Source organism: Corvus brachyrhynchos, unplaced genomic scaffold (genome assembly GCF_000691975.1).
Source record: "Corvus brachyrhynchos isolate BGI_N302 unplaced genomic scaffold, ASM69197v1 scaffold42, whole genome shotgun sequence".
Taxonomy (NCBI): Eukaryota; Metazoa; Chordata; class Aves; order Passeriformes; family Corvidae; genus Corvus; species Corvus brachyrhynchos.
In genome coordinates, this window is record NW_008237242.1 from 273663 (window position 1) to 291242 (window position 17580).

Genomic DNA, 17580 nt, shown 5'->3' on the forward strand with positions numbered 1-17580 from the left:
TGCCTGACACAGCTGTTTTGCCTGGCCTCAGAAGCTCTGCTTAGAAGCACAGACCCTTCTGCAGCCCAGCACTGGGGTCTGTTGGTGTGCTGCAAGAGCATGGTGCTTGTTTGTTAGCTACCCCACCTGTAACATCAGTGACTCCTGTGCTGGGAAATCGTGATCTGCACAGGGCTTTTGGGGAGAGCTGTCCACCCCTGTGCTGAGATTTCATAGAATCACAGAATGGCTTGGGTTGGAAGAGACCTTAAAGATCATCTTGTTCCAATCCCCCTGCCATGCACAAGGACACCCACACTTGATCAAGTTGCTCAAAGCACCATCCAGCCTGGCACTGAGCACTTCAGGAATGGTTTTTCCACAGCCTCTCTGGGCAACCTCTTCCAGTGCCTCACCTCTTTCACAGTAAAGAATTTCTTCCTGTTAGCTCATCTAAACCCACCCTTATTTTGGTTTGAAGCCATTCACCTTGTCCTATCTCTACATTCCCTTGTAAAAGGTCTCTCTCCAGCTTTCTTGTAGGTTCCCACTTAGGTACTGGAAGGTGCTACAAGGTCTCCTCAGACCCTCCTCCTATGAGCCTTGCACATGGTAAATAAGGCAGTGATTGGTGACAGCCAACATGGCTTCAATAAAGGCAAATAGTGCCTGACAAATTTGATGGCCTCCTACAGCTGGGTTACAGCACTGGTGCATGAGGGGAAGAGCAGCAATATCATCTGCCTGGACTTGTGCAAAGCACTTGACACTGTCCTGCAAAACACTCTTGTCTCCAGCCTGGAGAGACATGGATTTACAGGATAGACCAGTGCTCCAGGAGGGGTCTCATGAGGGCAAAGTAGAGAGGCAGGATCACCTCCCTTGACCTGCTGCCCACAGAAGTATTTTGATGCAGAGCAGGATATTATTTCTGGGCGGTGAGCTGACACTGTCAGCTCATGTCCAGCCGCTTGTCCAACAGCACCCCCAAGTCCATCTTGGCAGGGCTACTTTTAGTCCATTCTCTGCCCAGCCTGTGTCTGTGCTTGGGTTTGCCCTGCCCCAGGTGCAGGACCATCACTTGGCCTTGTTGAACCTCGTGAGGCTCATGTGGTTTCATTGGTTATGTTTTAGGAAGTTATCTGCAGTGCTGTGTGGGAAGGGAGCTCTTTGGATGAGTGGTCTATTGATCCCTGTGAGTGTACATTGATTCATTTGTTTACAGAGTTAGGATGAAGCTGACTAACCAGAAGAACGTGATGGATTCAATTATGTAACAGACTGCATAATGTGATTAAAGACTTGGAATGTGCTTGAAAACAAAAAGGAGAAACAATTACACATTGCAATACAGGCTTGTTAGCTCCATCATTGTTCCCTTAAGGTGTGACATGTTTCTTTTAAGACTTTTCTTTCTCATTCTTTTTGCTAACAACCCTACAAACAAAGTTTTCAGTACGGTCCTGATTTTTGAGATTTAATAATGTAGTGCATTATTTTAAACAGAAGGTGGAGAGGATAATTTTTCATGCTTAGAGAGGCACTTTTAAGTTCTTATTTTATAATCAGATGGCTTCCTATTATAAATGCTTGGACTGAGAGGAACAGAGACCAGAACTGAGGATTTTCTTTATTTGTCCTGTTGAGTACTGTATATATCATCCCACTGAGTCCTGCTATGATGTACTGCAGCTTTGGCTCAGTTTTGGACATTACCACCTAAATTTCCTTTTTGTGTCCTCTTTAGTCCCTGTCCCTTAGGACTTTTACTTTGTGACTTGTCTACGTGCAATAAAATAGAGATGCTTAAATTAATAAGATTTGGGTACCTCATTAATTTAGATATTAGTATTAAGGTAGGTATTTCTTAGAGATAATATTTACAAATTTTCATTAGGACGTTTAACTCCTCAGCAGTATCTCTTTAAAAAAAAGTGTTTAAAAAATACCTTGTCAGAGTAATGAAATTATGGTTTTTTAAGACTCACTTGACTTTCCACACCATCACCCTGCCTAAGTTCTTTCTCTACACAATAAATCACTTTTAAGGCCATGGAGCAAATCCACCTTTGGCATAAGTTGACACAGTCCCATTGTTGCTCCCACTTACATTGCAGAGACTATTGCCAAGCATAGTTGTAATAGAACCTATCTGGAAATCTGACTCTGTCGTTGTAGTCTTACTTTGCCAGATAGGTTGGTTGTTTTTTTCTTTTGGTCCAGCTTCCTTAAACAACAAAATGAGGCTTTCCAGCTTGGAATTTGATCATTTAAATTCACTTAAACTAACGAAAAAAGGGTTTTCAAAGAGATCCCTTTCAGGAAAGATAGAATTGGATTAATTCATGTGCTGCATTTTCCACAAGATCAAGTGTTCAAATAGGCTGTTATTTTAAGAAGCTACTGCCATTATTGAGGGGAAGTGGAGGGACGAGGGTGAGGGAATGAATTTGGAAGGGATTTACAGTGTATAAATGATAGCACTTCCTTGTCCTGAAGTTATTTTGTCAGTGTGCCAATCCATTACTGCCATGTTTACATGTTTCTGCAAGGTACTAAACTAGAATTAAATGCTTTTGGCTGTTAAGTGAAAAAAATAGATCTCTGTACATTGTTTTAGAATTGCAATTGAATCAGCTGTTGTTTAATAAAATTACTCTGACAATAGTACAAAAAAAGCTTTAGAAACCTCTGCAAATTTTCTCTTTAAGGATTCTTTCACAAAACTATTGCCAATAGCAGTTAATAGAAAAGATATATTTTCATTTGAAAGAAAATGTTCATGTCTTGGAGGCTGAACTAAAAATAAATTTTGGAGCATATTCCAACTGCAAATACTTGATATTTATTATGTACATAGTATTCATTTTTGTTTTCTTCCTTTTGGATCTTACTGTATAAGGAGGTGGGGACAAGTGGCATGAAGAACATCACTTTTCAAAAAGTAGATAATGTTTTAATTACGTTTGAGAGAGAATGTTTCCTTGTATGTAATAATATTTACCTTAAAAGAAGCTATTGGAAGAACACATAGAATGATAGCATAATCTGAGTTGGGTGGGGCCCCCAAGGATCATCAAAGTGCAAGTCCTGTCCCTGCACCAGACCCACCACGAGTCACACCATGTGCCTGAGAGCATTGTCCAAACATTTGGAATTCTGTCAGGCTGGTGCTGTGACCACTGCCCTGGGGAGCCTGTCCAGTGCCCAACCATCCTCTGGGTGAGGAATCTTTTCCTGATATCCAACCTAAACTTCCTCTGACACAACGAGGCCATTCCCTCTGGTCCTATCACTGATCACCACAGAGAAGAGATCAGTGTCTGTCCCTCCTCCTTCCCTCCTGAGGCAGCTGTAGATTGTGATAAGGCCTCTCTCCTCAGTCTCCTCTCCTGTAGGCTGAACAAGTGACCTCAGCCCAACTCCTCATAAATCTTCCCCTCTACACCCTTTACTTGGGTTAGGAGAGTGTCAGTTGCTCTTCCAAGAACTGCTCACATTTACTGAGGTTTCTGTCTTAGGTAAGAGCTGAAACTCCCCTCCCTTGCCCGGCTGGCGATGCTGTGCCTGATGCCCCCCAGGACAGGGTTGGCCCTCCTGGCTGCCAGGGCACTGCTGACTTGTGTTCAACTCGACCCAGAGCCCCAGCTTCCTTTCTGTGGCATCTCCTTCCCCAGTCTATACACACAATCAGGGGTGCCCCATCCCAGGTGCAGAATCCCTTGTTAAACTCCATACAGTTGGTGATTGCTGAGCCCTCTGATTTGTTGAGGTCTCTCTGCAGGGCCTCTCTGCCTTTTAGGGAGTCAACAGCTCCTCACAATCATCTGCAAACCTACTTAGTATCCCTTCCAAGGTGTCCCACTAAGGTGTCCAAGTCATTTATGACGATATTGGAGAGCACAGGGCCAAGGATGGAGCCCTGTGGAACCCCACAGGTGACAGGTCCCCAGTCTAGTGTCACCCCATTCACTGTAACCCTTTGTGCCCCACCTGTGAGCCAGCTGCTCACCCATCACATGGTGTGTTTATCCAGCTGTGAGCTGGGCATTTTGTCCAGAAGGATCCTGTGAGAGAGTAACAAATGCTCTGCCAAAATCCAAATATTACTTATATACACATATGATCAGCTAGGTGGGTTTCACAAGTCCTTGTCATGAATGGAAGTTAGGTTTCACAAGCAGGACTTTCCCCACATGAAGCCTCACTAGCTGTGATCAATGACTGCCTTGTCCTCCAGGTGTTTTTCAATACCTCCCAGAAGAATCTCTTCTGTGATTTTACTGGGCACTGCAGTGAGACTGTAATTTCCAGGGTCCTCCTTCTTGCTCTTTTTGAAAACTCAGACAACATTAGTCAGCTTCCAGTCAGCTGGGACCTCTCCAGATTCCCAGGACAGTTGAAAAGTCTTTGAGAGAGGCCTTGTGATGACATCAACCAGCTCTTTGGGTATTCTTGAATGAATCCCATCAGGCCCTATGGATTTATAGGGATCCAGCTGGAGCAGCAGATCCCGCACAAGTTCATGGTCAGCTGAGCACAGATCTTTCTCGCAGCCATGTCCTCCAGCTCAGGCCACTGGGGACCCTTTAGCCTGTTGTCAGTGTTGAAGACAGACATTACACATTTCTGCCTTGTCCATGTCCCTGTTTGCGAGGTGGCCATCCTCATCCTGTAACAGGCTGGTCTTATTTCTGCCCTGCATTTTGCCATTAATGTATTTAAAAATAACCCATTCAGTTGTCCTGCACGGTTCTGAGCAGCTTCAACTCCAGTTGAGCTTTGGCTGCATGAATTTTCTCCTTGCAGTGGCAGCAGCATCTCTGTATTCTTCCTGTATCACGTGACCCACATCACAAGGTGGACATAAACCTTTTTTCACCTTATTTCCAAGCTCATTGCTTAGCCAAGCTGGCCTTCTGCCTCATCTACTTGACTTCCAACTCTTAGAATTCCCTGCTCCTGTGCCCTTAGGAGCTGATGCTTAGAAAGTGACCAGCATTGATGGACCCCAGCACATACAAAAGTATTTTCCAAGGGGGCCCTACTCACTAATTCCCTGAGCAGCCTGATGTCTGCTCTCCTCACGTCCAGGGCTAGAGGTTTGCTGGCACTTCTCCTCCTGTCAACAGAGATTCTAAACTTGATTGCTTTATCGTCTCTGTGGCCAAGATGGCCACCAGTCTCCACTTCACTCATGAGACCCTCTCTGTTAACAAGCCACAAATCACCCTTTAATAGCCAGCATCGTGCAGCCAGGGCATAAGTCCAGTGGAGAGTGGAGACTGACAGTGGACAATCAAGGCTTGATCAAAGTCACACCATCACTGGGTGCTGCTGTGCCCAACTTGCTGGAACTGCAGTATGAACTGGAGCCCAAGGCAGCAAAATGTCATTGTCCACCACTGACATTGCCAATGCATTCTTCTCCATTCCTCTGGCAGCAGAGTGCAGGCCTCAGTTTGGCTTCACCTGGAGGGGTGTGCAGTACACCTGGAACTGACTGCCCCAGGGGTGGAAGCACAGTCCCACCATCTGCCATGGACCGATCCAGGCTGCACTAGAAAAGGGTGAGGTTCCAGAACATCTCCAGTACATTGATGATATCATTGTGTGGGGGAACACGTTTGGTAAGGCGGAGAAGATGATCCAGATTCTCCTGAAGGCTGGCTTTACCATAAAGCAAAGCAAGATCAAGGGACCTGCCCAGGAAATTCAGTTTTAGGAGTAAAAGGGGAGGATAAAAGTCATCAGATTCCAGTGGGTGTGGCCAACAAAATAGCTGCTATGTCCCTGTCAACCAGGTAGAAGAAAAGACAGGCTTTCTGAGGCACTGTGGGTTTTTGGGGAATGCATATTGCAGAGCACAGTCAGATTGTCAGCCCTCTCTATCAAGTGACATGGAAGAAGAATGATTTCAAATGGGGTCATGAACAACAAGAAGTTTTTGAACAATTCAAGTGGGAGATTGCCCATGCAGTAGCCCTTGGGCCAGTCAGAACGGGGCAGGATGTGAGGAATGTGCTCTACGCTACAGCCGGGGAGAATGGTCCTTCCTGGAGCCTGTGGCAGAAGGGACCTGGGGAGACTCAAGGACAACCTCTTGGGTTATGGAGTCTGGGATACAGAGGATTTGAAGCCAGTTATACCCCAACTGAGTAAGAGATTCTAGTAGTTTATGGAGGGGTTGAGCTGCCTCAGAAGTGATGGGCACCGAAGCAGAGCTAAAAGTCATCCTGCTGGCTTTACGTATCACTGAATGAGAGAAATGGACCGTGCTCTACCTCTACACTGACTTGTGGATGTTGGCAAACACTCTGTGGGTGTGGCTGGACCAACAGAAAAGGACCGATAGGCTGTGCAGATGGAAACCTATCTGGGCTGCTGAACTGTGGCAAGACATCACTGCCCAGGTAGAGAAGTTGGCTGTGAAAGTATGTCATGTAGATTCACATGAATACAAGAGTCAGGCTGCTGAAGAGCTGTACATGATTGATTTGATCTCTGAGGAAAAAAAAAATTAATTTACTTTTATCACAGTGTTTAATTTATGATGGTCCAGATGCTCGCAATAATGTCTAGGTTTCCAAATATGGACAAAGTAAGAAAGACCACCAGGATCTCAACCTTTGTTCTATCTCTAGCCAACAGATGGCTAAAATCTGGTTCTTATTCCAAAATTCCTTGTAAAGTTTATTTCCATGGGAGATCTGGGTGTAAAAGCTTTTGTCTCTCTAAATCTTTTCTGAAGTTCTTTTTAGGTTCAAATCATGATTGTTCATTTTTTGTCCCTTCCCCTGCCCTGCAGCATTGTTAGGGATGTAATTTAATTTAGATGTTGATATTAAGTTTCCTGAAAAATTGCTTTCTACTTTAGACAAATGCTCAGAAATGCTAATGAAACTCCAGGCCATGGTTGGATGAATGTGTCCACTGCCAGGATGCTAAATTGGGCTAATTAACATTTTATTATGTTCAGTATGAGCTGATTGTTAATGTAGGGTGAGAGGGAATGCTTTTATCTCCACAACAGAGGAGCAATACTTAACTTTGATTTTATAATTTGGCAATACATGAAAAAATCCACATTGCCTACAAACACCACTGTATTGACAATCATGCAGGCTTTTAAATGAGATCCATGCAGTGGAATTTGTGACAGTGGTTTGTTCCAGGCTCTTGACTTAAACTGCATAGACCATTTCTGTTGGTTTTGAGCACATGACCCCTCACTTGACCCCTTCAACTAGAGTTCGAAAACTTCATATTCCAGTTTTTAGTTCTTGCCTACACTTTTGACAGGATTTGAAATCAACAGCATCCAGGCTCTATTATACACATTTTAAAAGCAATTTTTACAAGACATTTTAGCATTTTTATACATTCTTATTATTAAGGGAAAGAAAAAAGAGAAGGGGCCATCTTCTGAAGAGACAGAAATTAATCATCTTTAGTTGGATTTCAGTTACAATGATCCTAAATTTCTGGCAAACTGAAACTTTTTACATTATCTCTTTAGTGATTTCCTATGTTGTAAATCAAACAAATTCCATGTATTTAAAGAACAAACTCCCTATTCCGTATAAAGTTCTCTGAGCATTGAGAAGCCTCCCGATGGGTTTTGCATCTTACATATGTGGGGCTTTGTGCAGATGATATCTAAAGTTCAAAGACAAAACAATCAGTCTGCAATTTCTTGTAGGAGCCAGCTTGTGTCTTCTGTTCTATGTTTGCTTTTTCACACAGCTGATGGCTATTCTTGAGAAGAGTTGTGTTTCATTGTCTTTTAGTAGGGCTGTAATCTCAGAGGGAAGCAAATCTTCTTCTGAAGGGCCCTTATACTCATGTTTGGGTAGCCTGTGAGCCTCCTGCCCACGGGTAGGATCAGCCAAACCTGTAATGCAGCATCAGGCAGCTGCTGGAATTCCCTGTTAAAGCAGCTCCATTTGCAGAGTTGCCAAATACCCAGATTTTGCCAGACCTGGCCAGCTTTCAGCAAGTTTGTCAGTTGCTTGGATCAGAGCACGGCCTGGATGGTTGGAAGTTTTTGTATGCCTGGGTTGAAACAGCTGCAGTTTGGCTCAAGTGGAGGCAAAACCCAGCGCCCCACTTTCCCGTGGGGAACGCTGTGGCTGCTCTCTGCACTTGTCCTATCTGAGCTGGCAGGAGAGCCATGAAGGAAGCGTGCCTCTTGTGGGTTGGGCCAGAATCAGCCTCTGTAAGGCTGGGGGGGACAGGGTTAAGGCTGCAGTTGTTCTTCAGATTTGTATCTGCATAATGGGCTGCAGTTGTTTTACATGTTTTTCAAAGACTTATGCAACCAAATGAGCTGTATGTGTAGATTTTAATTATACCCACTGGCTGTTACTGGCTTAAAAATGTACTCTAATCTAGGAAGGGGAGTAGACAGCCGAAACAGAGCAATGTGCAAATGTTGAATTTACTTAATTTTTTTTTAAACTTTGAACTGAGGTCTCAGGCAATAGACTGTGATGGTGGCTGCTTATTTATTGGACTTATGTTTCAATCTGTTTTCTGCTACCTTCTTTACAGGTGCAGTCTGTGTTAGGAAACTGCTGAAAAGTAGCTGGAAACTAACTGAAAAATGTAGAAAAGCTCTGAAGTTGCATTTTCCTGCACAAGACTGTGGTCCAGTCCCTACTCCTCTTCAGAAATATGGAATCTTAAGTAGTATAGTTACTATGAAATACAAAATAAAAATGATATTGTCATAATAATCTAAAGAGTTTATTTAAAAAAATAATAAAGAGGTCATATTAATGAGTGGTCTTTGAGGAATGTGTTATAAGTAGATTAATTAGTATGTGTACATATTATTGCACTTGCTTTGTAATTATCCTATGAAGTAAGAGAATTTCACTTTGTACAGCTTAATAAAAAAAAGTAAATCCAAACTGTTGCTTCAAATCTGAAGAGATGGGAAGTACTATGAGTGTAAAAGGTACAGAAACATGAAGCACAACACATAACCCTGAGCCATCCTTTGTCAATGTCCCTCAGGTTCATAAGGATATACATACTCATCAGTTCTTGGAGCACTAAGTGCAGTTCTTAAGCCTTGCTGGATTTTCATGCTACAAAAATATTTGGGTTTAGATTAACCTTTACTCAACTGAACCCCTCTTTCCAGCCTTTTCCTGGCCTCTTGTTATGCCAACACAGTTTGGGATTTTGTTGCTCTAATATTCATGACTTTCCATATACTGTGGTGATTATTTGCAATTGCTGACCCACAGACAGCAGTACTCACTACACAAGTGAGTTGTGTTGGAGGATAAAGGCCGGGGGAGACAGTAATCATTGCCCTCATTTTTGGGCTTAATTTTAACTTTGAACTCTGTTGGGTCTTGAAAGGGCTGAAGGTGGCTAGCTGGTTTTATCCAGCTTCATGAGGAAAGTCATCTTGACCTGGGCACATCCTCAGGGATTTCACCCCTAAAAAGATGTTGTGCCAGAAGGCAGGTATATGGAGAAGGTAACTGTGCACCTGTTTGGACTTTATATGTGGGATGTGGTCTTAAACTATCAGAAGGAATCTTCCTTACTTATCTGCCTTCCTTATCCCTCAGTACTTGTCTTTGGAGGCTCAGGCCACACTGCACAGATTTCTGGGTTCTTTAAGCTTTTTGAGAATTCATCGTTTGTTGTACTTTGTTAATTTTCCTGCCCTACAACTCCAAAAATAAAAGAAATATGTCAAAACTACAGACTTTCTGTCAACACCTAGGAGTGCCCTGAAGCTTCTGCTTGCAGAATCTCTGTTGCATTTTGCTGACATTAGTTACTGAGGAATTTTAAATAGACACTGTGCAAGAAACTTTATGTGATAAATCTAAATTGTGAGCACTTATGTTTACAATTAATGGTACATGGAAGGGAAGTCCATACATTTCAGACTTGAAATGGGAGTTTGTGTTACTGTGGTAATAGAGTTTGCCAAAGAAAACTCTCTATGAAAATGGAACTGCTGGAGCACAACCTGAGAATGAAAAGTATAAAGCTGCTAGGGATCCCAGAAATCTCTCTGAAGAGCAGCTGGGTGGATATTTTGCTGAGTTTGAAGGCTAAAATCAGGAGTCTGTAGCTTGCCAGCTCCTGTGTTGCATGATGCAATTGTTTCTTTTCTAATAAGAAAACAGCCATTAAAGAGGCTTGCCTTTTATTAATGTCCTATAGCTCGAGGTGTGTATGATTGGAGCAAGACTTTTCATGCTATGATGCAAAGCATGAAAACTGCATTTGTTTTGGTTTCAGTGGTGGATTTCTTGGTTTTGTTGTTTTTTTGAAAGCTGTCCCAGAATGCAGGCTGACACAGAAGGTGGATGCAGGGTTTTTACCAGAGGATTCTGTGTGTACTGGGACAGGGCAGATGCCATCTCATGTTAAAACAGAAGGACACAGGCTGTGTGCAGCAGTAAACTTTGCAGAGGCAGGTGCTAAAGCGGGGAGAGGGGAATAAAGCGGGGAGAGGGGAAAATAATCTCACACAGCTCCTGGTAACTTCATACCTGCCTCTGTCAACTTCTTAAGATCTTGCACTGCACTCTAGAAGTTGTTTGCAGCAACTCATTGATTGAATGTTTTAAAACTCTGAAAACATAATTTTCCCAGTTTGTACTGGTACCACCTCTGATATGAAAACAAAATGTATTTCCTCTCTTTTTCCTAAGACAATTTTTGCACTTTTTCGGCTTCATGTATGTGAATGACAGGATAATGACATGGACTGCCACCATTTTTGAAAAGCCACATTTTTTACAGTTACTATTGGGAGGAGATAAAATGGGTGCAGTGTGAAGCTGTAATTTTTATTTGTTTAAAGAAAATAATAAAAAACCCCAAAGAACTAGTAAGTATTGATAGTGATTACCTGTAGATGTCTGATTTTATTTAAGGCAGTCTGATCTGCCAAACATCTGTAGAGGTCCTCCATAATTAAATGACTGGTTCTCCTTGAGGCATGTATTGTCTCAAATGAGTGACAGTATCTTGATAATGCAGTCAGGAAAAGATGAAGATTCTTTTGACTTTCATGGTGAAACATCCATGGTTTAATTTTAGGTATAAGGTGAAATTCTATGTGCTGCTCCTTATTTTTCACTGACAGACTGCCTCTGTGCTGTGTGATGAAACAGTGGAAGGCAGCTTTGGTTTTCAACTGATTTTGTTCACTGTGCCAGCTCACCAGCCACACAGTGACCTACCTACCTGTGCTGGTGCAAGGAGGAGGCAGGACCCAGAGAAGGCTTGCAGAGGAAAGCAGAAACCTCCAGTTTCAGGACCATTCTGGTCCTGGGACTTTCCCAATCATTTATTCTGAAGGTGGTAATTTTTCTATTATTAAGTTCAGGGTGTGTCAAAAAGGGCTTACTTCCAAGATTGTTTTAATGCTGATAAAATCTCAGGCCCTTCACAGGTCAGTAAACCGTATTCTTCTACAGTGACTGGTCATGGTGCCACATGTGAGAGGAAACCACATTGGACTTCCTCCTGTGTGACACCAGGTATTTTCTTCATGCACAGAAGGTGCTGCTCTAGTAGTGACTCATGGCCCTTTCTCCTTCAGGTCAGGTCTTGGGAACTCTGGCATTTCTGCCACTCAGCCTGTGGTGGAAAGCAATCAAAAGCTAGATATCATCTACTGTGTTTATTTTAGCTGTTGTTTTTGAAGGAGGAGTTGAGGCCTTGAGGGATAGCAGTGTAAGCGAGGAGCTGCTTCTAAAACATATAAAAGCTCTAGTCAGTTCAGAAAGTCAGCCAGGTTATCAGTAAGTCACTTTGTGGTTGAGATAGCTGGTGAATTGCTTGCCTGTTTGATCTGGTAGTAGCAAAGCTTAAATGTCTTCCATTTATATATATATATATTTTTTTTTTTTTTTTTAATCAGCAATACAAGGTCTCTAGGCAGCTCTGTATCTTTATTTTACTATTCTTGTTTGTTTGTGTGAAGGTATTGGTCGGTGGGGAAACTATAAATCATCAAACTGCTGGCAGACAAGTTAGACTTTTTAAAAGTCAACAAAGGGTTGACATCCATTAGAAAATGAAGAAGAGTGATCTGCCTTGGGGAGGGATGTTTTTACTCAAAATAAACCTTGACAATGAGTGTATATGAGTGCATAGTGTTTTTCAAACATTCTTGCACTTAAAATATTTTCAGAGCACTCCGATTAAAATGACAGAGAACAATAGTATTATATACTTGCATGTAAGTTTGACTGGGTTCCATGTTTGTCATAATAGGAAACAGCAAATACAGTATTCACTTAGCATCCATAATTCAGCCATGTCCTTTATTTGCTTTGGATTTTGGTAAGTAGTGTGTTGAACTACTTTCAGGCCCTGGAGAAAATCTGTGTTACAGAGAATGCTAATTCTGCCCAGAAAAAAACTCTGGAGCATGACCTTGCCAAACAGAGATTGAACCCTTTGATTTGGTATAATTTTTCTGCTTTTTTCCCTCTTGTTTTTCTTTCCACAAATGAAAATTTCCTTGTTAGAAGGTTACTGTCTTAAATTAAGACTTGATATTTATTTTTTCTGATTTTATCATGTTCCGCTTTACTTTTGTGGCACTTCCCCTAGATATATGGACCACCCAGTTGTTTTAAGCCAGCTGTCAAAATAACATTCAGTAAGAGGATTTGCAGGAAGTAGCTCTGCAAATGGTTAAGCAGAGAACCTGAATATAGCAGACCCATGTCTTACTGCTAATACCACCTTAGCAATTGCCATCAGCTATAGTTTTACAGGTCTAACCCCTAAATGGGGATTGTTTCTGTTCTTCTACTTATGGTGTAATGTTTTGTAAAGAAAAGTCTTATGTGAGCCGAGTACTAAAAATTAAAGTCCTTTTTCATATAAGTTAGACTGACATTTAAATAATTTCTGAAAACACTCATTATTGGTCTTTTGACAAAGACTGGCTCTATCAGAACTCTTGCGCTTTGTCTGTCAGATGCTGGTTAAAGAAGTCTTCATTCCCTCGCTGGCTTAATTTTGTAACCAAAATGTGGAAAAGGTCCTTTTCCCTGAATAAGGGATGGGCTTGTTTAGGACAGCTGTAAGTGTTCCACCATTGACATCTCCTATCTGTCCTTAGATTCCTAAGAAATCTGCTGCTTCAGATTAGTTCAGGGATGTCATACACAGCTGTGCCCTCTGTTCAGCCAGCAAGTGTCATAAAAAACATATATCAATGTGGGATTTTTATGTGAGTAACATTTCAGGTCAAGAAATTTGAGGTCCTGACAAGATTTTGAGGTGATAGTCATGTAGCTGCTCTCCAATTGTACCTGAATCTCATTAAATGAGTTCGCTCTTACTCTAAAGGCCTGTTTACACCAACTGGGCTTTGCATTCCTCACAACAAACATAATTTTTCACTTTTTCTCATTAAGGACTGAGTAATTATGAGACTTGTACGTTCCCAACAGGATAAAAGCAGTGTCAACCTAATGATCTTTCATCTGCTGCAGAGGTGGGTCTTGAACCACTGGGAATGGTAGCTGCTCCTCTGCTCACTGAAAGGTCTCAATACAATAATAAAAGACCATCCTGCCCCTCAGGAAGAACAGAAATGTTTTACAGCAATAAAAGAAGTCTGTCTCAAATCAGTTCAGGCTGGGCTATCAAGATGTGGCTCTAAGTGGCAATAACATGCTTATCTATTGTGAAGGGAAAATGAATTATGTTGTAATGGGATTTTCAGCTGAATGAGAATCCAACCCTCAGTGTGGCCCTTGGTCCAAATCATTACATGCTTGTTTTTGTTTACCTAAGTCATTGCACAACCAGGAAATGGGAGGAAAAGTTTTCATGTCAAGGAAAGTTTATTCATGGAAGATGCAAGTAAAATGGGCCACTCCTTAAGGCGTCCAGATGGTGAGAACTCCAGTGTTTGGAAACCTGCAACTTTTCTTTCAAATGTTTTAGGAAATTATGTAGCTTGTAAAGAATTTTTCTGTACTGAAATGAATGTCGACAAGCTTCTTTGTTTCAAGAGCCTCCCTTGCTACATAGGAGTCCTCAGTACCTACTACTCAAACGTTTGGGTCTGTGGTTTTCTTTGTTTTGGGTCTGGTGTTTTGTTTGTTTGGGTTTTTCTAACTAAAAAAACCCAACCAAACAAAAAACAAACAAACAAACCAGGGGCTATTAACTTTAAAATCAGAATTGCCCCTTAATGGGGAGGTTTTGCCCAATACTCTGTAAATAGTTCAATTTAAATATGACTATAATAGGTTCACCCCAGTCTGGAGTCGTTCTCCTCTCTGTTGAGCAGGACTTCTGTTTACTAAACCAGCAGTTAAGTAACTGTGTCCCCCATTCCCTTCCAGTTATTTTGAGACTGTTAAGAAAAAATATCTCACTACAGGTTTATGTGAGAGATGGTAGCAGTACAATGATGCAGGGAGGAGACACACAGCAAGCAGCTCTTTGTGAAATAAAACATCTGTGTGTGTGATGACTTGTTGAGAACTGCCATGAGAGTTGGTTTTTTTTGGTGGGATTCATATGTTCATTGAAGCATAGCCTGAAAAGAGTTAATTTTTCTTTTCTCTGATACTTTTTTGCAGTCAGATTTTACCTAAATAAAACTCCTTTAGCACTTGCGTGTTCATGTTGCATTTGGCACCATCCTACACGGTCTGTCCATAAAACCTCAGTGCCCCAGATTTAGCCAAGTTATTATTATTCAGGTATTTATTATTACTATGAATATTGTCAAATGTAAGTTAGCCAAGTGCGTGCTTCACTATCTTCCTAATACATAAGTGAATTTGATTGTATTTTGTGTTTATACAAATGTATCTGAACATGTTTTGGTATTTGCTGGTATGTTGTGCTGGCTAAATTAGAGGTGTTGGAATTTGTCAGACTCCTCTTGTGTCCCTCCCCCAGTCATTTTCCCAGAGCCTGAGAAACCACTTCTTCCAAAGAAGAATGTTTACACAACTTTGCGTTGGTCACCAAGTACATGAAGTTTTGATTTTGAATGACTGGGGAACAGACAGCAGCAGTGCTTCTTGTGCCCTTGGAAGCATTAACTCTTCAATTTGTTCATGGCAGTAGAATTCACAGGATGAATACAAAATACTTTTATATTTGCAGAGAAGGGTTGAAAGCTTAAGTGCTGCCTGTCTGCCATTTGCAATCAGCAGCAGCCAGTGTGGAAGGAAGGACTCCTTGTAGGAAGTGAGGTGGTTGCTGTCCTTGATAGAGGACTCTGTTCCAGGAGCTCTCCTGTTTTGATTATTCCTCCTCTCTTTGCCAGATGTCGTGTGTAGGTCTCTTTCTCTGCTGAGTTTTCAAGAAGGCGACAAAGAAGTCTATGACTCAGAGAAACATGGTGTTGCAGTCCACAGACTCTGTGTCTGAAATACCCATTTCATTCCTGCCTTTTGTTCCAAGTTTTCCTGGTTAGCAGGCTGAACTTTCAATGTTAGCTTTAACACTTAAATGAAGCAGTTGTTCAAAATATAAATTTCTAAATACAACTAAAAGTAGTTGACCTGGCTCCATGATTTATGATGTTTCTTTTACATTCCATGGGAAAATCCCTTTTATGCAGGGGTGCATGATGTTAAAAATTAATACCTTCCTTTGAAAGATATTAGAATCCCTCCCAGGAATTCTGACTCTTTCAGTTTGGTGCATGTTTGATGATGGTCCTAACTTTCCACACTTAAAGAAATAGCAGTTAGAAGTGTTTTGTCCTGAATTTGTGTTTTACATTACTCCCACTGAAAAACTGCTTTGTGTGCATCAGGCTGAGGTTGGTAGGACCCACATGGTAACAGGATGTCTGCCCATATCTTAAGACTTGACAACATCGGCATGCTATGCATCAGGAGGATATAAACTTCTCTGTTTTCAGAAGCTTTTCCTTCAGTTTTGCTTCAGGGCAAAATTAAGTCAGCAGCATCTCCATAGCACTGCTCCTGTGAATCTTGAAGTGCCCAGCCTGAGGATGTCAAACATGAAATTTCAGCTGTAAAAATGCTCGATTCAGTGTAATTTCTTTGGTCTGTTCTGTAATTACATCTTAGGTAATTGATGCTTGGAAGCGCATCCTGCCACGGTGTGGTTGGTAATGTCTGCAGTTTCACACCGTTTAAACAAGAGGTGATTGGGGTGAACAGCAAAACCAAAAGTGGAAAAAATACATTTCTGGCATAGTCTCATGAATATCCAGTAGCTTTGATTTCTCCAGGTGATACAGCAAAGTGTTTTCCCCCGCCCATACACAAAAGAAAGATGAGCTCTATAAAGGACAGTACAGAAGCACAACTTCATTTCGTCTAATTAAGGAATTGCAGAATCATGTTTTAGAGGAACTAAATTTTGTCCACTGAAAGGGGAAAACCTAAGTAAATCTGACTAAATCTAACTAAATCTGACTGACTAAAATGACTAGAACAAAGTCAGTTATTGTGACTATTTTCTTTACTAATTCCCCAAGCCCAGGCATTCTTTGGGGATATATTACATCACTAGGGACATAAGTTTAGAAATTGTGTGGGACCAGATGTACATAAAGTATATGATATGGATTAATGGGACAGCAGCCTGTGTAAAATCATAGAGTCGTGGCATTGTTCAGGATGGAAAAGACCTCTAAGATCTCTGAGTCCAACCAGTAACCCAGCATCCCAAGTCCACCACTAAACAGTGTTCCCCCCCCTGTGGTGCATATACACATCTCTTAAATATGGTCAAGAGCCTTGCAGGGATGGTAACTCCACCACCTCCCTGGGCAGCCTTTTCCAGTGTTTGACAACCCTTTCAATCAGGAAATTTTTCCTCATGTCCAATCTGAACCTCCCCTGGTGCATCTCGAGGCCATTTCCTCTCATCCTGTCCCAAGTTACCTGGGAGAAGAGACCAACGCCCACCTGGCTGCACCCTCCTTTCAGGGAGCTGTAGAAGGTGATAAGGTCCCTCCTGAGCCTCCTTTTCTCCAGACTAAACATCCCCAGCTCCCTTAGCCGCTCCTCATAGAACTGGTTTTCTAAATGCTTTGCCAGCCTCATTGCCCTTTTCTGGACATGTTCCAGCACATCAATATCTTTCTTGTAACAAGGGTCCCAAAATGAGCACATTATTTGAGGTGCAGTATGAAAGTATGACTACAAAGTCTTTTTGATGTTCCCTCTCACTGCCAGAGCTGTTATCTTCTTGGGAGGCAGTGGAGGGATGCCAAAAGATCTAAGGACACGGAGGAAAGAACTTGCCAGTATGTGGTTTGTGAATGCAAGAGAAAAGATATCTTAATAATAAGAAAAGTGACATGTAAATGTTCTCTTCCAGTTTTCACCTGGCAGCCATGAAAGGGCATGCAGAGTGTCTCAGGATCATGGTGACACATGGTGCAGATGTGACAGCTCAAGATGGTGCAGGTATGCCTCTCTGAACCTATACAAGTAGCATGATACACTCAATTTGCTTATGTAGTTCTTGATGAAATACTCTTGATTTTCAGAGTGAAAAAACTGATTTGACAACTTTGCTTTTCCCCACACAGCATGTAGGAAAAGCAGCTGAAACAGTTGCATGTTCAGGCATAATTGCTTCCCT

The 17580-nt window shown here is 41.8% G+C and overlaps 1 protein-coding gene across 5 annotated transcripts in view; it reads left to right on the forward strand.

Moving 5' to 3' along the window:
* Nucleotides 1-17580, forward strand: part of RAI14 (retinoic acid induced 14) — a 76189-nt gene that overhangs the window by 39152 nt on the left and 19457 nt on the right. For all 5 annotated transcript variants that reach the window (XM_017730200.1, XM_008630597.2, XM_017730203.1 and 2 more), the window contains exon 3: nt 17314-17402. In XM_017730200.1, the coding sequence (XP_017585689.1) occupies nt 17314-17402 (89 nt within the window). The remainder of the gene's footprint in view (nt 1-17313; nt 17403-17580) is intronic.